Below are 22,199 nucleotides of genomic sequence, written 5' to 3' on the forward strand. Positions count from 1 at the left end.
CAACATGGACGTACTCAAGTTTTATCTGGAGTATATTTGGAAAGCTCTAGGACAGGTCTACAAAGGGATTATTAGAACATGATTGGAAGAGCTAGCTCCTTTTGCAAATGCTTAGTTATTTTTAGTTTTATACTGTCTTATATTTTACCCTCCAAACACTAGCATTGATATTAAAACTTGCAAGTAGCCTGGCGCTCTGTCGGTATGTGGTAGCTACAGCATCAGTGTGGTTGAAGGTAATCATGATAAAAAAACATTTTAGCTGGTTTTGTATATTCAGTCCGCCATACATGTAGTAATTCCAGGTCCCAGTAGGGCAGACGCTTCCTGCTCTCGCAGTAGTTCGAGGGCCAGGTGACAAGAAAGTTACACCATCATCCAACAGAACAACATGCCAAATCATGATCAACAATATTACATACTACTCATTCTGCCGGAAACCCTATCACATGGACTCAGAATGCTTCAACAAGAATCCAAGGCTGAAGGATCAGAAGAAAGACGGAAAGGGCCAGAGGTCAAAGTTAAGCAATCCACAGACCAGCACACGCAAGCCGTTGAAGAGGCATCCTCCCACTGATAATGAAGATGACGACATAGCTGGCCCAAGGGATCCAAAGTGGCCCACCCTCATGGCTACCAAGGTCTCCAGAGAAGATATTAATAAAGCATTCAGAAAGGATGTTAAAGGCAACTTCGCCCTGTTCAACCACATCCCCTCAATAATGGCTACGAAAACCTTCCCAATCCATAATGCGTGGATTGTTAATAGTGGATGTGCTCGGCACGTCTGTAATAGCGCCTTAAGATTTATACAAATAGATAAGTACCATGGACCCCGGCTGAGGTGTATCAATAAATTAATAACTCCCTCAGGAGTAGGAACGGTAAATATCCTGTGCAATGTGCAAGGCAGAAGGAAATGCCTTGTGCTTAATAACATCCTCTTCATCCCATCTGCACATGCAAACCTCATATCAGTGCTCTAGCTTCTCAAATAAGGAGCTAAAGTTGAATTCTTAAGCTAAGGGGCTAGTATTCATAACAAGTTAAATAGAAAGAACCTATACACTGCCAGCCAGTATCATGGAGACTACACACTTAATTTATAGATAAACCTTACCTTTCCCTCTTACCATATCGGCCTGCAAATGACTCTATGGCATAACTAGCTAGCCCACCTAAGCAACGCGAACCTATAATAGCTTAAGAAGCAGGCCCACGGCATCCAGGACATAGAACCATGTCAGCCATATAACCCATGCCTTTAGGGATGAATGACTGAAAAGTCCTATAACTGGTCATGATTGAGTAGAAGAGGGGAATATCTAATGGAACTCCTCTATATTAACATTGCAGGGCCATTTGATGAGGGCCTTAACAGCTGTTAGTATTAGCTCACCATTATCAACAACTTCACAGGTTGGACTGAGATTATCCCTGTAATATGGCAATAAGAATTCGTTATGGAATCACTACGGTTCTTCCCTGACCATAACAAACGCGCTGAACAAAAATATAGATAAGTATGCCTCAACCAGATCCCAGAGCAAGTAAGAGAAGAGATGAAGTTTACACTGTTCTCATAAGCAATCTAAGCCAAGGTTATAGGCGTTGATTAACATTAGTAGAATGGGGCTGCTGAGGGAGCTCATAAGATAATTTATGATTAAGTTGGCCCTATGCTCACACATGTGAGACTACCACTGAAATTCTGGCCAGAAATTTCGCGAACCACAGCCTTCCTATCTGACTAGTCACCCTTATCCAAACTCAGCATGACTCCATACCAAGCGTGGTACAGTGACAAGCCAGACTTATCATGACTCTGAGTGATCAGATCTAAAGGAGAGTACTTGATCCCCCCCTAAGCCAAGAAAGAAGCTTACAGGGCCAGAACAAGGCCATGCATTCTACTAGGCTACAAGGGAATACAACTACCATATCCTGCTAGAAGACAGATAAATCATTAGGACCCTAAATACTGAACTTCATGACGTCCTTACAGCTCCTTTCAGCCAGACCATACAAGTTGTAGTAGCCAGACAAGGCGGCTTACCCGGGGCAATGGCTGCTGCCACAGGGGGGAGTGAGATGGTAGGACTAATAAACCAACTGTTGGTAGGCATACGGCAAGCATCCGTGCCTGCCTCTGGGTGCTAATTATTAATGGCACAACCAGAGCAAGCCTACCTAAGTCAAGCAAAGATATCTCGCACATACTGCCTTGATTGAGTAGTAACTCACAAGTGCTAAATCAGTTGAGTAACAAAGACTCGCAAACACCGGCGTTGTCTTAATCAAGTAATAAAGACTCACAGCCACCCATTGCTATACAGGGAGACAGGACCTTGTCGTCTACACAGAGTAATAATACCTTTAGATTATTTCCAGATGATTTACGGGACATCTTCTAAAGGCATGACTCACCACCCAGCAGTGACCAGCAACAAGATAACACTCCATAAGGTCAAGTTTCAGGAGAATAGCAATAATATCCAGAACTCTAATATAACCGCCTAGTTCATTAAGTACACCAAGAAGCACTAGAACACCACCCTAAACTTAAAATTCGCGCTCCACAGGTCATACTAGACACATTTAGTGACAGCAAAGAAGAGCTTATATTAATGAATATACCTAAAGAAAATATCATCCTAACATTCTTAACAGTCACTGCAAAGGAAATAGAACCTTTCAAGCTAAAAACCCTGCATCAAGCAAAGAATGACATGAGCTAGCTTAAATAGGAAAGAGCAATGCTTAAAGAAGTGAACTCACTCCAGCAAAACAAAACATAGGAGCTTATTAATCCTCCTAAACATCAGCAGATCCTTAGTGGAAAATAGGTCTTTAAACTCAAACAAAGGGACCACATGGCGAAGTCATCCACTACAAATGCTAATAGGTAGTGAGAGGCTTTACACAAGAAGAGGTAATAAACTATGACAAAACTTTTGCTTTAGTTATCAAGTCAATGAGCTACAAAGCTCTATTCATAATCAGGCGGCCCTAGATCTCACAATCAAGCAAATGGATGTTAAAACAGCATTCCTGTACAGGAACATAGACCACAAGATCTATATTAAACAGCCTCACCACATGAGCGATGGCACATCTAAGGTCTGAAAACTCCAAAAGGCACTATATGGCCTAAAACAAGCGCCTCAGATCTGGTACCAGACCCTTACAAATTTCCTACGGAACCTCAGCTTCGAGCTAATTAGCACTGATCTTAGGATCTTTGTCCGGAGCAATATGTACATTACAGTGTACATCAACAATCTCCTAATCATGGCGTCAAGCACTGCAGAAATAAAGAAGATCAAGCAGAGCCTCAGAAACCATATTTAAATGATATATCTAGGACCATGCAGTTACTATCTCAGGATGTCCATTCAGCAAGACTGTCAAAATAGGTTGCTATACCTTAGTCAAGAAGCATATATCTACAAGGTCGCTCACTAGTTTAGAATTAGCAACAGCACTCCCATCAGCACACTAATAGAAACCTCACCACTTCCAGAGAACAGTCCAGGATATGCTATCCTCTAAATCAAAGAGTCACATACCAACGCATTGTCAGATCTCTAATGTACATCATGCTTGGGACCAGGGGGGACGTCATTATGCCATCTCAATGGCAAGCAGGTATCTGGTAAATCCCAGACCGTAATACGTGAAACTCACCCCAACGCATCTTGCAATATCTTAATGGCATAAAAGGCCACAGGACTCACATACAAGGGTCAATCCTAGATGCTAAAAGGCTTACAGATGCAGACTGGGGTGGATGTCATGACACCAGATGTTCAACAGCTGGATATCTCTTCAATATCAGAAGTGGAGCAGTCAGTTGGTAATTAAAGTATCAAATCATTACTGCCCTCTTGACCTGTGAGGCTGAATTTCTAGGCCAGACACAAGCAACCAAAGAAGCAATCTGGTTAAGAAGACTTCTTAATGAGTTGAACATGAGCCAAGGTAAAGCCGCCATAATTATTTATAGTGACAACCAAGGAGCCATCACCCTTTCTTCAAACCCGCAATACCATTCCCGCACGAAGCATATGGAAATCCAACGCAAATGGCAAGGAGAGGTCCAAGACCTTACAACAGTGGAGCTGAAATACATCCTAACTACAGAGCAAATTGCTGATGGGTTCACGAAGCCTCTTCCGCGAGAACGATTTGAATGGTTTCGGGGAGGGCTTGGCATTGAGTGACTCCACCCGGCTTACAGGGAGAGACTAAGCCACACAGGTACCCTTTCCTTCTTTTCCTTTTAAAGGTTTTTGAAGGTTTTAACGGGGACAACTTGAAGTCACTAGTACGGCTTTATGCCGTAGCTATTAGGAATGTGCATCATGTGACAATCCGTCACCATGTTCCCCGCTGGCCTCCTTACACGGAGCTTTCTGCCCCTCTTGACTGCTTACTGCTTCGGGATTGTTTGACTAGTTTGCACCGCTCCGCCCTCTGTTTACAATATCTCCCCACCATGTACATACTTTCCTTCCCTCTCTTCTCTATGCTTAGTTTTTTATCGAACTACTACCATACCATTGAATATGAGCAGTGCCATCATACATCATAAGAGTTCGATTAATGATAAGCCCTTTATCAGTAGCTTTGTTTCCTAAGCAGTTCCCTTACTTTGGATGTTGTGAAGAAATCCGATAGCTGCGTAAGTTATTCTAGGCACTCAGCCGTGATCATAAGCAACAAAAGACAGGCAGGGCTTCCAGAGGGTCTTTAGCGGTAGGTAGATAAATTGGCTTATCACGGAGTAGCGCTAATGACGATAAATAGATTGCCTACTGACAGTAGGCGACTCGGCGGACTGGCCAAGGCGCTGGAAGAAGACAGGTTCCTACCAGCTTGTTGGTTGAACTGCTGAGCAAGCCTACTTACTAAACTGACGAACGCAGGCCGTAAAGGCTGAAACTCCCATCCTGGGTCAAATTGGTCAGGAGCATTGATAGATAGAGATAAATATCATTCTTAGAAGTAACAGATTAAATTATATAAATAGAAAAGTTCTCTTAATTATATAAAGAAGACTGAATGGTAAGATTATGATACTATAATCCTGAGCAATCCTTTAGCACAAGGGAACCTATTGATAGATAATCACATAATTTGGTTAGAGTCGCACTAACTGAAGACTTGGTTGGACAGACGCGAGATACTACCAAATCCTACTAGAGACTATGTCGCCTGAGCTCGGACTCTAGATTCTGATAGTTGCCTGCATCACAGTAGAAGTATAGTGAGCCTTTATGGAAAAAGACCACCGCAGGGGCTTTGACACCCCATTTGTCTCCCGCATTGGGGTAGGCGTCAGCGTCGACGCCTACCCAAACCAAAATGTCCTTATTATACTGGCCTGCAACTTCATCGGTATAGCTGATGAGCTTTTTCGTGGTTTCATCGCCAGTGAACACTGAGCCAAAGACCACGGGCCAGATTCCGCCGGGTTTTGAATTATGCAGGGCGGTCTCAAAGCTGTGCAGTAGTCAGCGGCCTGTGCAAGAGTTCTGGCATAAGTTTAAAAAGAGTTGTGGGCACCAACGTCTCATCACCAAAGGATATATTCTCAGGATATGTGAAAGAGAGGCTCTTCCATTTTTTAACCGCCGCATCCAATTCACTGTAGTTTTCTCCATATACCTCGAAAAGGCTACCCGCTGAGCCTTTGTGGATCCCTGTTACCGGCAGCTCATATGAATACGGCTGCGGATCCCAGGTGGCGTCCCTGACAACAAATTTGACATCCCTGTGGGCAGCGGCGAGCTCATTAATGACGCTGCAGGTGGATTCGGATATGAAAATAGTAAAACAGTAGATCTTATCTCTGTCTTGAAGGATTTTGTCAATCACATCCTCACTATGCCGATTGATACTACTCTTAGTTTATGGCATATTTCAGACACAGGGTTGGACGTTTGGGTGGCACGTACCGCGAATATATGACCTGGATGTTGGGGAACTTCCCTTCCAACGGTTTTCGTACTCTTATGTCGTACGATTTTTCAGCAGCGGTTTCAATACCACTAAGCAATTCAAAACCATCATGAGCATCAACTGCCTTCTCCAGGACCTTTTCCTTGTCTAGTAGGGATGAGAAGATGAACCAGGTTGATGTCACTGGGCGGCGGCGGCCAAGCTCATTCCAAATCCCTGGGACTCTTTCATCGTCCACCCAATAGACCGAAAGACCTGGGTAATCAGAACGCCCCCTAAAATCCCTCAAATCGCGGTCGTGGTACTTGTTAGCGTACACTCCAAGGGCGATTACGAGTGCATTGTCAGTCCTTTTGATGGATTCCCACTCCTGCTCATCCGTGAGGCTGCCAAAGTCAGCAGTGGATTGAAAAGCCAGATGTAAGGACTTATGGTACCTCTCGCAATCCATATTGAGGCTTCAATATGAATAATCTCTGTACCAGGATGGAGAATGAACAAAATATTTCAAGCAATTGTACATTCAAGAGTCCGTTTAACAGTATATAGTTATATAGTAAGAACCAAATTAGAGAGACTAGGAGCGGGGTCAAGGTGATGAGTTGGCAAAACAATTTTTATAAATAGCAGGCAAGCCTCAGCCAGCCACGAAATGGCCAAGCCGCTAGTCCTCCCTGCACTTTGAGAAGAAGCCATACCAGATATTCTCAGGTTTGAAGAAAGTGACCTCTTATCTGTTTTCCAATTTACGGCTCATGCTCAGCTGCGTCATATACAAATCAGCTCAGATCTTAACTCGTGAATTTTGAACCAACACACACTCTCTCAAAGCTGATCAGTGATATAAACAGTAAATACCAGGCAATACAGCTGTCTGAAAGGAGAATCCCTTTGATTAATAGTATCCTCTGCAAAGGTTCTGTCACAGCTGAATGTATTTCTGGCTGACATGTCTCCACCCCCTACCATAACGATATAGCTTTTGTAGCTGTGACTGGCCCTGATGCTTCTGGAATGATCGATTTACTCTGAAGCCCCAGGTGTCTACTTCTGCCGCCACAGAATCAGAAATCACTTTCACTAAAATGTTTTCACTACCCAGAACATAACCCCAAGTCAAAATCATTTGGAAAGGACGATCCCCGTCGCGAGAGGTATCTCAAGCGCAACCGGCGTGCAGCCAGCAAATGCCGCCGCCAGAAGAAAGCATGCAACCAATAACTGGAGAGCCTCTATCACAAACTATCAGCAGAGCATGAGCATCTTCTTCTAGAGCGCGACCGTATGCGCTCAGAACTTCTTTCTCTGAAAGATGAACTGTTGAGACACGCGCAATGCGAAGACCCGCCGCTCAAGTTGTACATTGTTCAAATGGTTAAGGAGGCCGGTGCGGCCGTTGCGCCAACCAGGCCAATGAGTACCTGTTCTGTGTGCTCTGAGAATCAGGCACAGTCGTTCATGTTTGATGATGATGATGCTTTGCGTAACAATCCCCCACAATGGAAATGTCCGCAGTTTCAGATGCACTGTAGACCATGTTGAGTTCTGAGTTTGGGGATCTCATTCACTTATGATAAATTACAGTGCCACTAGTAGCAAATCCTATATTATGATGTTCAGTGCTGGCGTGCATTGCATACATATTAATTTGGAGTTGGGAAGGTGAAGTTGACATATATTATTGCAAGGCATCCCCGACCATTAACAGAATCAGAATATGCATTCCGAGTGAACAACCAAGAGGAAGTGGACGCATTGATGGACCCAGCAATAACCATACGCCCAACTACTGGACCCATATCCGTCTCGTCCTGTGTTCCTCACAGGGTTACGTCTACCCATTGTCGCTGATCTGGGGTTTCTCTGCCCCTACGAGCTTTGCACGGCTGAGGAAGATTACGGGAACTGTTCGATCTGATGTACGGTCATCGCTGCGCGGCTGATTAGTTTGGGGTAAGTGGTCTCCAATGGCAGCAGGAGTTAGATCGCTGACCAGACACAGTGGGGCGCAGCTTTTTTCGAATGGGGAAGGGCCTGGCTTCTGATCCAGAAGGATGGTAGAGTCTACAAGAGCGATCTTCGGGAGTCTATGATGTAAGCTCTTCGTGTCTGTTAACGCCTGAACTATGTGGAAAAGCTCATTGAAGTAGGGTTCTCTATTCTGGAAAGTTCGTCATCAACGAAATTCAAGCAGGCTGGAAGAAGGGATATGGGATAAGCAAGGGTTTATTGCGGTTCACAAGGACTTGTTTTTCCCTCAGTTAATAGCGATAAGACCGTGTCCGGTCGCTCATGTATAACGCTGACCGCGAATAGCTGACCGAGGCTGACTGGTTTCTGCTGGATGCCTATCATCCATGTCTTTCGAAAGTTTGAACGAGAGAATGATGGTTTAAAGAGCATAAAAGTTATCCTCCTCGCTATCTATGCCATCCTTATAATAGTCACCTAGCTAGGAGGCCACTTGAGTGAAAGTGCTTGGAGATTTATTCACAGAATATCTGGATTTAGTTACAAGAACAATTTAGGAACCCATATACACTTTTAGTACAACAGGGTAACCCCCGATTCACAGCGACTCGGCCACCAATACTTTAAAAGTACAACTTAACTTGACCTCATTAACGACTATTTGTGCGCCGGGATACAGTACATCAGATTCCCATGGTCCTCCCTCTCCGTATACGGGACCATCGATATCTTGGTCATCTCACATAGGGCCTGCGACACCATGTACTCCAACTGCTGTGGCACAGGCTTACAGAAGCGCTCGAGTTCCCGTCCATTTTTCGCTAGGAGGAGGGTCGGTTTTTCCACCATCGCAGAGTCGGAGATGTCATGGAGATGTTGATCTTGTAGAAGTCGATTTTGTCGTCGGCGTCGGCAACAGCGGACGCCATGTCGTTGTAGGTGAGATCGAGGGAGGCGCATTGGTGAAGGGAATTGCAGAAGTAGAGGATGGCATATTTGTCCCGGTGGAGGATGTCGTGATACTCGCTGAGGCTATGCACGTTTAGATCAGTTGGCGCCACTGTGACGAGACTTGGATTCTTGCCTGTTGACTGGGACACAAGACATGGCGGTTGAAGGTGAACTCCGTAAGAACTGTCATGTTGTGTGCTGAGCTAACCCCGGATCGATGGCAGACCCACCTGCGGGAGGACCTGAGCCCCATCACACCAACCAGAGACCACGAGCATCATCCTATCAGGAGATTCCAATTTTCTGGCGCACCATAGCGCCTAGCAAAACCCAGAACCTTTGCTGGCGAACCAATGCCCGATTGAACTGTGAGCCAGATCAATTGCAAATTTGCAGGTCATCCTGGTATCTGACATTTAAGGCGTGTCAAAGAAATCTACGCCGTGCTACTACTAGAAGCTGAGCAGCTCACAATCAGGTCATCTCTGCTGCCATACGTCGCACCGACATTAGTCTAACCTTCAAAACCAGGGAAAGCCGGAGCCTTGTTTCTGTGAGTGGATCGTATAGCCTTGCTTTCGACGACTCCGTCCTTGAAATCACCCAAGCGCCATAATGTTGTCGGATATTTCATTCGCAGTTTCGTTAATATTGTAGAACTAGTTGATTGAACCGCCTTTCGCTCTGGTTTTGCCAATGTCGTCTCTCTTTGAAAAGTGCGCCAACTGTGGCAATAAGCCCTCCGGGTTCTTATTTTGTTCAGACCCTTGTCGCGCTGCTGCTCTGCCTAGCACAAAGCCTAACTCCAATCATGTCGAAGTTGAGCTGGCCGAAGGGTCTGCTAGAGACCAGCCGGTTTCCCTGACTCATGCGTCCAAATCTGACGCAGTCGAAGGCCTTCCGGTATTAGAAGAAGAAGTGGTGTTGCCAGTGGAATTACAGGTGTCCGCTAGCTAGTTCCAGGGAGAGGAGCTGTTCCATCTGGAACAGCTCGATGATTACCGAACTTCCTTCCAAAGAGGCCGGTAGACGGGTTAAGCCGCAGTCGTGGACAGAAAGTCGGTACTATTAGGTGCAACCCAGCTTCAAAGCACCTCTCGGCCATCACTGTTTTCCTCCTCACCAGCAAAGTACCGGTGACACGGAAGTCGAGTTTATCGAGTTCGGAGTTTATCGTGTTCGTGACTCGGAGGCTGTCCTGTGATTGATGCCCGACTTGGTAAATCACGGGGCTGGATCTTGACGGTGCGAATCACCAGTGACAGCCTGGGTACACCCCATTTTCCCAGCCCGGACAACAGAAAATCCGCCCATCTCTGTACGGCAGGCGCCCCTTCTTCTGCTACTGAAAACTGGTCAAAAACTCTTCCAACTCATACTTAATTATACGGGTCCTGGTGTGCTCGTGAGATGAGTGCAATGCACATGGCGTCTTTGGGCCCTCGTCATCGTCCCCGGCCGTACTGACTTCGGATTCTTTAGCTCCCAGCCCAACTGCTGCGTCGTGGACAGACCCGCGGACGTGCAAGCCGTGACATCTCTTGTGTCATCGCATTGCGCGGCTTAGGGCTGTTCCTGAGGTTGTCCCTACGCTGTTGCAAAGTGCTCACGCTACCCTCGGACGTGCTGTGCGCAGGAGACATCGTCGCAGTTCAACCGATCCGCATTAACTGTACGTGGAGAGCCATTGCGTTTTCTTTTCAGCTGCTGTATGTCGTTTAATACGCAGTTTATCTCCATGTCCTGATAGAGGCTTTTTAATATGCACTGTGATACCGTACCACAATGCCGCGTTTGCTACATACTAGAGCGTTCTGGCTCAAAGCGATATCATAGGCTTCAAGATCAGGCACCAGCAGTGCAAACACAGGCATAGTATGCTAGGCTTATTCGAGCATTTTCCAAAAAGAGGAAAGATCGTGGCTATGCGCTGATGGCGGAACACTCGGTGGTTCGTATTTTATTCATTCCTCCAACCAAACAGCTGATTCCGTCCCTGGTGGGTCATGCCTGCACAAAGTGCAATGAGTGCTCCAGACTGGTGATGTATTTTCCAGACATCACCACCCCTCTAAACTGCACTCACGCTAATCACCATCTCGTTCAAGCGGCATCACCCCTTTACCCAGCAAGGGCACCCACCCGGGTAGAGAATGGTTGGCTGATGACAGAGCCAGCTATCTCAAGTGCCAAAGAGGGATTAATGAGGATTTTCTTTCCTCTTTTGCACTGACTGCTGCGGAGGTCATTGAGGCCGCTGAATGGGTGCAGATTGAGAAGACATCCTGCTGGTACCAAAGGGTCGGCGTCATATTGCGCCGAACCAGCCATCTAGATGAGGCTCTAGAGTATTACAGGAAGGCAACTGCCATAGATCTAAATAATTGGATTGCCAAAGCAGGCATGGCTAATGCGCACATGGAAAGAAAAGAATAGGAAGTGGCTGTTGCGCTTAATAAGGAAGTAGAGGCATTTTTGGGAAAGCTGGTCATTGACAAGTCTGATCAGAAAGAACAGCTAACTGCACATCTGCACGCAACACTAGACCGCATGGCAACCTGCTATAAGGAGCTGGGTGAAGGGGAGAAGCAATACATTAAGATTAAGAAAGCTATCGCGGCTGTTCCCTTCTACCACGGATGCACATATACGATACTGCGTTTCCATAACGAAACAGGCCGATTTGAAGAGACCATCTCTCTTGTGAAAGAATTCACCGACGCAAAAGTTCCCGACAAAGAGTACAGTCAGCTAACTGAGTTCCTATGGCAATCGCCAACCGCGGATGAGGAGGTGATTGAGTACTTAGCCGACGCTGGCCAGGAGACGGGAAATCTCAAGCTCATAGTGCGTTCCTACAGTGATGCGGCCTGAGCAGCCTGAAAGTTGTCCATGACTGTTGTTGCAGCTCATTTGGACCTTTCGCTCGTGAGAATCTATTCCGAATACATGTGAGATGAAGATAAGGCGACAAAGGGGTGGATGAGGATTCTTAACACATATGGATCGGCCAAGGAAGAAGGCCAGATTGGCTCGGCTAAGGTGATCGCCTCCTCCAAGCTGGCCCAACTTTGGTTGTGTCATGCCATCAATGCGGGCTTGGATTCTCCTAAGGCGGAGGAGTATGTGGGCCGGTTGGAGCAGCTGGTTTCACAGTACAGGACTAAGGACACGTCCGCTTTGTGGGTCGCGGCGCGGGCTTGGGCGATTTCTCTGGGTGTGTGGTACTGCTTGATCGGCCAACATGATGACGCGCGGGCTTTGCTCACTCCATCCGTCAAACAGGCTATACAAATCTTATCCGATGATGACCCGGAGAACGATGACGCAGGATTAACAGATTTGCAAAATGCTTTGCTCGCTGCCGGTGATGCCAAGAATGTGATTACGATTGCTTATGCTCTCGGATGATATGCGGATAGATACAAGCAGGAAATTAAGGCCGGTGACTACGTCTACACCTGCGATGGACCATGCCGAAAGCTGTCTTGAACGATGGAGGGCATTTCATTGTGCTCGATCTGCTTTAACACGGGTTTTTGCAAGGATTGCGTGGAGGTGCTGCGGGCGGGGCCATGCCATTCCGAGTATATAACGCAAAACATGTAAAGGATTTCGTATATATTCCGCCTCAACCACAGAAGGTGGAGGCCAACCGAGTTCTGGTGGAGGGACAGGTTCTGACCTATACGGAATGGCTCGCTCAGTTGAAGAAGGAATGGAAGGTGTAAGTCGCCAGTAGCGGGTATTGACGGGGAGTGGCCAGCTTTGTCATGTTTCAATAGCACCAATCCGTTAACGTATCGCCGCAAGTTGATTGATGTATCAGTAGGGAGGAGATGATGAGGATGATGAACTAACCTGAGGGTGAAAGTGAGAAATGAGAGACTGTCAAGAGATGCTTTCCCCAAAAGGAAACCAACATTTGATGTGTGCTGGCCTGCCGGGATTATCAGGCACCAACTGCTATTATCATTCCAATATAGTATTTTCACTATACATCCACCAGACTCGGACTGTTTATCGACGTTGCATCGATGTTGCATGGCAGGATTGTGGCGACATCGTCATAGGATTCCAATCTTATCAAAGAAGATATATTGATATCCCAGAGTTGTGGTTAGAATACTAGAAAATATGTGGTAACCCGAATACTATTTGAGTCAAGTAGATTGTATATCCATTATCCGGAAGCTCAGAGCAATCTCCCATCGCTGCGTAGTGGACCAGAGATTTCTTGAACTTGGTCTCTCGAGGGTTCAATGCGCTCTTTGACTTAAAAGACGAATGTGCGTCTTCCAAGAAACCTCGTATATCAGCGTCTAGCTTGACCTCATTGAATTTTTTCAGCCATAAAAATTCGCCATTGATAATAGCCATGGACTCAGGTGAAATTCTTTTTTTGATTGTGCCTGAATCAGACCTTTGCTGCTCGTATCCTTCCTCATGCATCCAATCCATGTTCATCATGGACTCCACACACTCTTTCAAGTCCCGCCGTAGAGTCGCTCATTTAAGCTGCCCACTAGTTTTCTGGCTGTTCAATCTTGTGTCAGCACTAGCTGCATACTGACAAATGTCACTCACTTATATATGGGAGGCTATTGACTGCCCGAGACAGAGCGTATCTTATACACCCTGCCAAAGGCTGCGTTTTGAGAAATAAGTAAGTAGCAAGGTCGACACGCACGATAATGATCTTCATCTCGATCAGGACGAAAGTGGTGCTGATAGACGTGCCTGAGTATTCCGAGGAAACTGCGCTATAAGCATCACAACCTCAAACTTGCCACGCTTCTGGACCTGGCTGTATAAACCGTGGCTTCTTCTAACAACTACTATTCTCCCCGGTGATTGAGCCAAAATACGAGGAAGATAGGGCGGCTGGAGTGGTAAGTGAGCCAAGTGAAGCAGAAAGAGGAGCTCATTGGCTCTGTGCACGCAAAGCCGTGGGCCTTTTTCAAAACTCATGATGCTGCTTTTCCCACTAGTTTACTCTGTAGGCAGTTATAATACTCTCTATATATAGAAGAATAGAACCGCATCAGAGTTCAGCAGTTGGTAGGAAGTTGTTATCTTACTTACCTAGCATCATAAAACATCTAGAATCACTAGGCCAGTGGGAAAGAGTGTCTAGCTTCTAGATAAAAGATTATATATATACTAATGATATACTAAAGAGTTTCTTAAGAAATGGAAAATAGCTTCAGGGAACTGACTACAGTGTACTTCCATGTAAGGTGCCAATATTGACTGGGATATCATGCCAAAGCCCGTATGCTCTGTTTAAAAGGAACGGTTATAGGTTAGAGCATATCCAGAGCACGTTGCTTTACATTCTCCTTCTATACTGTGCTTTCACTAGGGGTCAGTCTGGAGTTTGTCATTACCTCGGCCAGACAGCTGTGCGTCTCAAAAGTGTCTAAGGCGAATGGGATGTTTGAACAAGTGAATCAGAGGCAATGTTAAATAAAAGCATGGATGAGTACATGGTTGACCAATTATAGACGCCGAATCTTAAATTCATATTTATAACGATTTACATCGTATCGGTATTACGCAATATATGAGAAACGTATGCCGCAAATCTGCTCACAACTTCAGCGGCTTGTTTGTCAGACATGATGGAAGAGAAATAGGTAAGCCTCGCTTCAAAAGTTGCCTGCTTGTCAATCACGGAGAGAAGAATATACTAATGCGAAGTTAGCGAGTTTGTCAAAGTCGACTATAGGTTCTTACCTCCGTCGGCTCACGGGTGTCTATCTCTGTAAAGCGAACACTGTTCACTTGCAAGCTCGACAATTGCTGTTCCAGAGAGAGGCACGTGTTGAACAACCTCTGGCCAAAATGATTTGAGTGTCGTAAGATATCAGTCAGCGAACAGTGTTGGTTCACCAGACGGTTGACGATTTCGGCTTGGTTACCCCTAAGGATTTGAAGCAGACGGTCTGGCCTACTCAAATCCAGCAGGCAGGGAAGAACATTGAAAAAGGGCCCGATCGTCTGATGCACATCCGGCAGAGGAAGATCTCTGCCAGAAACAAGCGTCCCAAAGCAGATCATATTCTGGCTCGTGTAGAACCGCAGCGTGAGCCCCCATGCCACCTGGTAAACATTACTTAGGGTGAAGCCGCGTGTAGTACAGTACTGGCGAAGATCGATAGCATCTCCAATCTCAATGCGGGCAACATTCAGGGTGTCCTGCCTAGTGCCTTCTCTCCTTATGGATGGAAATATGCATGGCTCCGCTGTTGCCATCTGTTTCTTCCAGTAGGTCGTGTGGCGCGCAACATTACACATGCCTTGGAAATATTCCACCACGGAGCGGTAGGGTGGGCCCGGTGCAGAAGGCAGCGTTTCACTGTATGCCTCGGCAAGCTCCTGCAGAAGAGTGGATACAGATGTTGCATCAAGGAAGGCTTGGTTGCCTTCAAGCTTGCAATAGACGCGGTTTTGCTGCGTCTGGTAAATAGTGAACTTATATGGCAGGCAACAAGCCCCAGACTGCAAGTTGGGCCGATGCATCATCTCATTTGTTATCCCAGTAAATACCGCGACATCATCAGGTGAGTCACGGAGCACTATATGTATCCTTTTGCATGTCTTCTCCGGAAAGACGTTGTTGACCAGGATTGTCCGAAGCGCCGGATGACGACGCACAAGAATGAGCCAGGCATCACGCAGATGAAAAGGACACACGGGACTGTGGCGGCCCGTCGCCGTTACTTCCCAGATGGTATGAGATTGATAGACCATAGGCTCATGGGATTGCGTCCAGAGCAGCCCTTCGTGGACTGTCGTGCAGGGATATGCATCCTCAAGGGCGTCCATACTGCGTATACCAAGCTGGGCTTTGACGGCGGTTTCGAACTTATCTTTTTCATAATCGCATGTTAAGCGTAGCAAAGAGAAACGGGTACTCAGACTCAGGTCCAAATTGGGATCTGGCGGAGGCTTAATTGTGGCAAGAGGTTGAAACCTGCTTGCAATTCGACCGATCTTTCTCTCTTGAAAGACATCGCGAACTGTTAGATTGAAACCCTCCTTCTTGCACAACATAACCATTTGCATCGCTGCACTTGAATCTCCGCCAAGTGTGAAGAAATCATCCTGGCTGCCCACGTCATCTGCTTTTACTCCAAGGACGCGAGCTATAATATTCTGGGCTGTGGGTAGCTGACTTGGTGTTGGGCACCATGGTTCGCTCGTAACAGGAAACATAAACTCTCGCTGGGACTTTCTGCATAGATTGGATGCGGCCAGGCGCAATGCTTCTCTGTCTGGTTGACCCGCAGAATCCTTGGGCAAAGTTTTGATTGGCAAGCACAGAAAGGGCGTCAAAGCGTCGGGCATAGATTGTCGTAGGTATTCCCCCAGTTTGGAAAGGACATGTCTCACAGTGCGGCTAGGTTTTTTGATCAGATCTGTCTCCCATGTTTCATTCGAATTTACTCGGCTGTCGCAAACAAAAACAGCCAGCATTGCGGAAGGTAACTCTTCAAGAACAACTGTGTCAGCATCAATACCAGGAAGGCTTTCCAAATAGTATTGCGCCTTCATTTCTAACTCCCGTAGAGACAGTAACTTATCGCTGTCGTAACCTGAGGCAGCAACAACTGTGTCATCGGAAATGATACTGCTGACTGGCCGTTCCAAGTTGTCATTAATTTGGACGAATATACCCGCAAACTGGCGCAACAATGCTTGAGTCTCATCTGGGGAGATCACAGCTGAGTTGATCACGGCAGTAACATGGATCCAGCCATTATTCTCAATTTCACAAATGAGAGTCAGGGGATGAGTGCTAAATTTGAGCTCATCATCATTTTCCAAGGCTTCCCCAAATAGCCCGTGAGAGGCGCCTCTTCGGGTTGGCGGTTGGATAACCAGCAAGCTCTTAAAGTCACACGCTAATGCCGCTTCGGCACTAGAGGCCTTGACCCATCGGATTCCTGTGTGCTCGAATGGGATCAATCTGGTTGCATGCTCCTGCATTCTAACCAGCATTTCCTGAACACTGATGTCGGGCTGAAGAACTGTCCGCAGTGGCAATGTAGCGATAGTTGGGGCTGCAAGGTCATAGATGCTGGACACAGGAGCATTGCGTCCATTGACAGTGACTCCAAAGACAATATCATGGGAATGAGTAGACCGCGAAATAAGGATTGCATAGGCCAGGCGTATCACTGTAGATAAAGTATAACTACTAGGTGGCCAATGGGGCACTTGGAAGTGACAGTGCAGCCTTCTAACAGATGTTCTGCTATGGCTGTGTGCGGGAGCTGCTGGAAACTCTGGCGCCTTCAGACCCATGAACTCGGCCTTCCAGAATCCTTTTGAATTCGCCGCATCCGAACAATATATGTACTTTATAAAGGGCGTGAATGACTGCCAGCCCACACTCAGCCCACGATATACAGCTTCGACCTCCTCAAGGATGATTTTATATGACCACTTGTCGAATAGGGCGTGATGCATAGTGAGGATGAATGTCAATTGCACCCTTTCGTCTGGCTCACTAACCATGCAAAGTTGGATAAGTGGGTCTCCCAACAACATGAGAGTTTGTGTGACTTCCTGTACGTGTTTAACAGAATGCCATGGTATCCTCTCTTCGCTGCGAACAACTACCTGGAGCGCGTGGGGAGTGTCAAGCTGAACTATCCTGGTCCGTAATATTGGACGCGCAGCGAGGACCGTCCCCCATGCGTCCTTGAATCGGGCCACATCTAGTGTCATGGGAAGATGAAAGCGAAACTGTGCTTGGAAGGAGCTTGGATTCCGCATCGTAGACCCCATCATGGCTTCCTGCACAGGTGTGCACGGGTAGATATCCTCGACTTGACTGGGACTAATCTTACATTGTTGCGCTGCTTGCGGGATCAAGGAATCCTTCTCTTTGTTAAGCAGGGAGAAAGGCTGTACGGGACTAGTACTGCGAGTACAAATATCGTCCGTGTTTGCCACTAGTTTTCGAATAGACTGGGATTGGAAAATGGATGCCGCCGTCATCTCTAAACCCCTCTTTCTGGCCTCCGCGACGAGGGAAATAGCGGTGATAGAGTCGCCCCCAGCTGAAATATGCTGTCGTCTATCCCTATTTCTGCTTCAGGTAATGAGAGTACAGTTGCGAAAAGCTCTCGGAGCGTCTTCTCAGCAGACGTCGCTGGGGTTTGGAGAGTATAGGTCGGATCTGAAATTCGGTACTTTCGAATTTGGGCATCTGATAGCTGGCTCAAAATGCTTCGCAACAATTTTCTGTCTACTTTCCCTGTTCGTGACAGCGGTGTCCCACTCAGGGGAATATATACCGCCGGTATCATGTAGTCCGGAAGTGAGTTTCGTAGCCGCGCCTTGACATGGAGAATGCGGTGACGGAATTCATTGTTTGGTTCGCAAAACAGAGAGCCAGAGCAAATATCTCTAGTAACTTGCCCTTTTGGCGCCATGAACAGTACCAGGAATGGTCTCTGATTCCCCCTCATACCCAGTTCAACCGTGATATCTTCACTCAAGCAGCTTTGCGCATGATATTCGATTTCGCCCAGCTCCACCCTTTGCCCGTGGATCTTGACTTGCGTGTCCTTCCTTCCGCAGTAGATAATGTCACCGTCGGCGTTATACCTGACCAAATCGCCTGTCCTGTAGTATCTGTAATCCCTATCCAGACCAAAGGTTGCCGCCCAGACGGGATTCATAAAGAAGACGGCCTCGGTTTGTGCAGGTTGGTTGAGATAGCCGCGCCCAACAATGGGACCTCCGATAACTAACTCGCCGACTGCGCCGATTGGGAGGAGACGGTGGTGATTATCCTTGTTAACGATCCAGCAAGTTCCACCATAGGAGCGACCAATATTGTTTGGCTCTTTAACATGTGGTTGGACTGTTGCTACGATGGTACATTCTGCCGGGCCATATGCGGAGATCAGTTGGAGGTGCTGCCACTTGGAGATATCGATTGATGACGTCGATTCCCCTCCTAAGACAAGTGTTTTAATTGATGGGACCTCCTCCGGCTGCAGAAGCCTGGCAACTGAAGGTGTAAGCTCAGCCCAATTGACCTGCAGGTCCACACAGGATTCGGCCAGATCATTAATTCGTTGAGCCTCAGACGGGATGCATGTGCAGCCTCCGAGTAACAAGGGAGTCAGGCACTCTTGAATGCTGACATCAAATGCAAAGGATGCATACTGTAGAACTCGGGAGGAACTGCTCAGATTATGTACCTTGCTGGTAGTTAAGGCGTTTGTGCAAAATGAACCATGTTCGATGATCACGCCCTTCGGCTTTCCCATTGAGCCAGACGTGTACGACACGTAGGCTGCGTTACTAGGGGAGATTGCAGTCCTCAGCGGCGGGCTTGATTCCCAATCCATCACTCCCTCGTCAACTGCAATCACGTTCATTGGTCGGCTGATGGCTTGTGCTTCCACGGACTGGATGAGGACTTGCGCTTGGATATCCTCGCAGATATCCAACAAGCGACCTGTAGGGTATGAGACGTCCATGAGAATGAATGCTGCGCCAACCTTTAGGACACCCAGCATTGCAACAGCAACCCACTTCGACTTCTCAAGAAGGATGGGGACAATGGATTCTTCTTGAATGCCATATTTCTGTAGTCGCGCTGCCACCCTGTCGGACATTTGATCCACCTCTGCGTATGTGAAGCACCCGTCCCAGGCGCATACTGCCTGCGACCCGGGCCTTTCTGCACACTGCAGCTGGAAAAGCGTGTGAATGCACCCATTTATTGCTTTCTCTGGCACGTGACTGTTCCAGCTCCGTATTTGGTCGCGGTGGTGGTCATGAAGCAAATTCAGCTCGGCTATTGGCTGCTCATAACTAAAAACTAAAGAGTCAAGGACTGCACCCAGAGTAGTAATCACATGTTGAGCCTCCCTTGGACCCAGGACCGAGACATGGTAATAGAGATCTATTTGGGATGAGTTGTGGGTGTCGTCCGCTATGACCAGAATATCGCCAATCTAACGCATCCGTGACAGGTTAGTATTCAGACAGGCATCTAGGAAAGAGCGTCTGAGATCTCACTCACCAAGGAAGTTTGATTGCCCTTAGACTCAAAAGCAGTGTTCCCTCGCCGAGAGATAAATGTATTGAACTGACCACTTTGCCCGACTTCTCTTGACGGCCATTCCTGAAGCTTCTCAAGAGTGACTACTTTAGAGATGGGCTGTTTTAGGTCTAAAGTTGCGAACCACTGCTCAGCGACCTCATTATCAGTGTCACCGGACAGGATACCAAAGCTAACAGTCTTGGAATCAATGTAATCAGCCAACAGCATGGGCCATGCTGTCTTGAGGAGATCAAAAAGCGTGGGAGTGCCTTCCTTAGCAACTTCCACTAGGGCGGTGCAACGATCTGCCCCCAGGGTAATGGAGGCTGTTTGCCTCCCCTCGCTGCTCAGGGACCTTAATTTAGGAAATCTGCCCGGCCTTTCCAGGTCTCCAGAGGTACTCGGTATTTCGGTGTTCGACATATCAGGCATGAGGCACAGTACGCTTGACTATAAAATCCAGGTGCACAATGCAGCAGTGGACGATTTAGTGCAGTATCCCCGTACTTCGAAAGTGCAACAGGAAAGTTTTCAATGGACAATTGTAACTAACCGGTACGCCCAGATATAAGATGCGAGAATCCATGACCTAATGCAACGCACTCGTTGCGTGGAATAACGGGATCATAAAGACTCTATCATATCATATATGCTATCGCGGCCTTCCATAATGTCCGCCGAATATGTACTAGTTGCTTGACGTCAACTCTGACGCATGGTAGTGGAATCGAGAATCTGAGGCCAAAGTATCCGGTAAAAGCTTGATGCGAAGAATCCAAGGGCCCACGAGAATGAAACAGGTGACGAACGCGACATTAGCGTTGTCTTACCAATAATCCTTCCTGGGCTCCCGCAGAGCCTGTGACAGGTTTCAACGGCAGCGGTCTGAATCAACGAGGGCTTCAGTGATAATCGGCTCCGAACGGTCTAGACACTGAAAACTGCCGTACTGTTGAGGTCTTTGGCTAATGCACGGATCATACATCAGTATGGTGAGTCCTTCACTTCCACATCATGTCTCCGGTTCTTGGGCTGAAAGTGTAGCCCTCGAAGGTCGCACATACTATTTGCACAGGTGTTGTGGGACGGGTTGCTGTTCATCAAAAGTTTCCCTACCCCCCATACCTGAAGTTCAAGTATACAATCTACATCTACTAGAAGGCTTTTGAAAAATTACTAACTGTTTTAGAATACAGATATCAACTAGGGTTAGGGGTAAGTTGGGGCGCAGAACTGTAAATAGATCTGCACCAATGTCACGAACAGGCGACAAGCTCATAACCGAATGTTCTCAGTTATCATGTCTTCAACCATTCAAATTCACATTTCACCCAGTCAGCCTATCGTCTATTGCTCAGATATATGCGCTAGCGTCGATTGGGAGCTGCTTGGCTTGCTCGAAAATCTCTACCGTTAGGAAAGACACCGCCATTCGCAGGAGTTGGGAAATTTAGGAAAAGGAACTGACGTTTGTGCTGAGATCGCGAGGAGAATGGTCCAGCTCCGATAATTAGAGTTGAGTAACCTTATTTTTCACTGTAACCCTCCTTTAAACCTACCACAACTTGTGTACGAGTACGAAGCTTAATGAAAAGCTTACACCGACCGAAGCTTTCTCTCTTACCATGAGTTTGCATCATTGATAAGCCGAGAATCATCGTGACCAAGCATGATGATGTCAGTACTTCTAGACTCGCTGAGCTGAACGCATTCTGGACGTGGACCTCATCGTAGACAAACAAGATTCGGTGCGAGGACAGTAGATGGTGTGAAAAGCTGATCTCATGCATTATATAGTGTCCAGGTTTTGCGCTTGATAAGGAGCCAGAATGTAATTCAACGGTAATAATCTGTTATGACGTTCTATGTACTCTACATTTGTACAAGGTCTGCATGAAAATGATGCATGTGGCCGCTCAATTAACAGCACAGTCCTTCTGTGTAAGGAGCCGAAGCAGAATGTTATACAGCAAAACAACACTGTAGACTCACGAAGTGGCAGAAGCTGAAGCATTATGCTGTGTCTCCGCACGTTAAATTTTCTTGGGACGGTACTCTAGGCTGGACATAAGGTGACATCATGACTTCTAGTACTGGGCATAGGCGATTGTCACATTGGTTTGAGGAATGTTAAGTACATTCTACCCACAGGACGAACAGCTATATTTTGGTCAGTCAATCCGGGCGTGAGATGCATGTTCCCGGAATCCGTTCTTCACTTTGAAATTTTGTG

General features: G+C 46.9%; 6 protein-coding genes across 6 annotated transcripts; 2 read left to right on the plus strand and 4 right to left on the minus strand.

Annotated features, from left to right (window-relative positions):
- Window positions 1-4: 4 nt before the first annotated feature.
- On the plus strand, window positions 5-846 carry P174DRAFT_435780 (uncharacterized protein; the record flags this gene model as incomplete). Its single annotated transcript, XM_024825954.1, has 4 exons — window positions 5-55; window positions 188-202; window positions 306-788; window positions 823-846. 4 exons carry the CDS (start codon window positions 5-7, stop codon window positions 844-846), a joined length of 573 nt encoding a protein of 190 aa, XP_024677676.1.
- Window positions 847-5,048: 4,202 nt separating this feature from the next.
- Window positions 5,049-6,546, minus strand: P174DRAFT_446128 (uncharacterized protein). The gene is made up of 4 exons (XM_024828509.1): window positions 6,405-6,546; window positions 5,964-6,353; window positions 5,576-5,890; window positions 5,049-5,508 (listed from the first exon to the last, which is right to left on the minus strand). The coding sequence occupies exons 1-4, from the start codon at window positions 6,416-6,418 to the stop codon at window positions 5,205-5,207; spliced, it is 1,023 nt and encodes a 340-aa protein (XP_024677677.1). The 5' UTR covers window positions 6,419-6,546; the 3' UTR covers window positions 5,049-5,204.
- A 2,049-nt stretch (window positions 6,547-8,595) lies between these two features.
- P174DRAFT_516256 (uncharacterized protein) lies at window positions 8,596-9,142 on the minus strand (the record flags this gene model as incomplete). Its single annotated transcript, XM_024832310.1, has 3 exons — window positions 8,596-8,736; window positions 8,856-8,970; window positions 9,120-9,142. The coding sequence occupies 3 exons, from the start codon at window positions 9,140-9,142 to the stop codon at window positions 8,596-8,598; spliced, it is 279 nt and encodes a 92-aa protein (XP_024677678.1).
- Window positions 9,143-11,246: 2,104 nt separating this feature from the next.
- Window positions 11,247-12,300, plus strand: P174DRAFT_471791 (uncharacterized protein; the record flags this gene model as incomplete). The annotated part of the gene is made up of 2 exons (XM_024830610.1): window positions 11,247-11,736; window positions 11,866-12,300. Exons 1-2 carry the CDS (start codon window positions 11,440-11,442, stop codon window positions 12,298-12,300), a joined length of 732 nt encoding a protein of 243 aa, XP_024677679.1. The 5' UTR covers window positions 11,247-11,439.
- A 717-nt stretch (window positions 12,301-13,017) lies between these two features.
- Window positions 13,018-13,356, minus strand: P174DRAFT_435783 (uncharacterized protein; the record flags this gene model as incomplete). The annotated part of the gene is made up of 1 exon (XM_024825955.1): window positions 13,018-13,356. One exon carries the CDS (start codon window positions 13,354-13,356, stop codon window positions 13,018-13,020), a length of 339 nt encoding a protein of 112 aa, XP_024677680.1.
- Window positions 13,357-14,428: 1,072 nt separating this feature from the next.
- Window positions 14,429-20,398, minus strand: P174DRAFT_425623 (nonribosomal peptide synthase; the record flags this gene model as incomplete). The annotated part of the gene is made up of 4 exons (XM_024825302.1): window positions 14,429-14,581; window positions 14,629-17,992; window positions 18,052-19,877; window positions 19,946-20,398. 4 exons carry the CDS (start codon window positions 20,396-20,398, stop codon window positions 14,429-14,431), a joined length of 5,796 nt encoding a protein of 1,931 aa, XP_024677681.1.
- Between the last annotated feature and the right edge of the window lie 1,801 nt (window positions 20,399-22,199).

This window comes from Aspergillus novofumigatus (assembly GCF_002847465.1).
Source record: "Aspergillus novofumigatus IBT 16806 chromosome Unknown P174scaffold_11, whole genome shotgun sequence".
Taxonomy (NCBI): Eukaryota; Fungi; Ascomycota; class Eurotiomycetes; order Eurotiales; family Aspergillaceae; genus Aspergillus; species Aspergillus novofumigatus.

Bases quoted from the DNA above. Each gene is read 5' to 3' on its own strand.
- P174DRAFT_446128 (XM_024828509.1), bottom strand. The intron at 5,891-5,963 runs GTACGTGCCACC...CAATCGGCATAG, and splicing joins ATCCAGGTCATATATTCGCG to TGAGGATGTGATTGACAAAA. The intron at 5,509-5,575 runs GTTGGTGCCCAC...ACTACTGCACAG, and splicing joins ATATCCTTTGGTGATGAGAC to CTTTGAGACCGCCCTGCATA.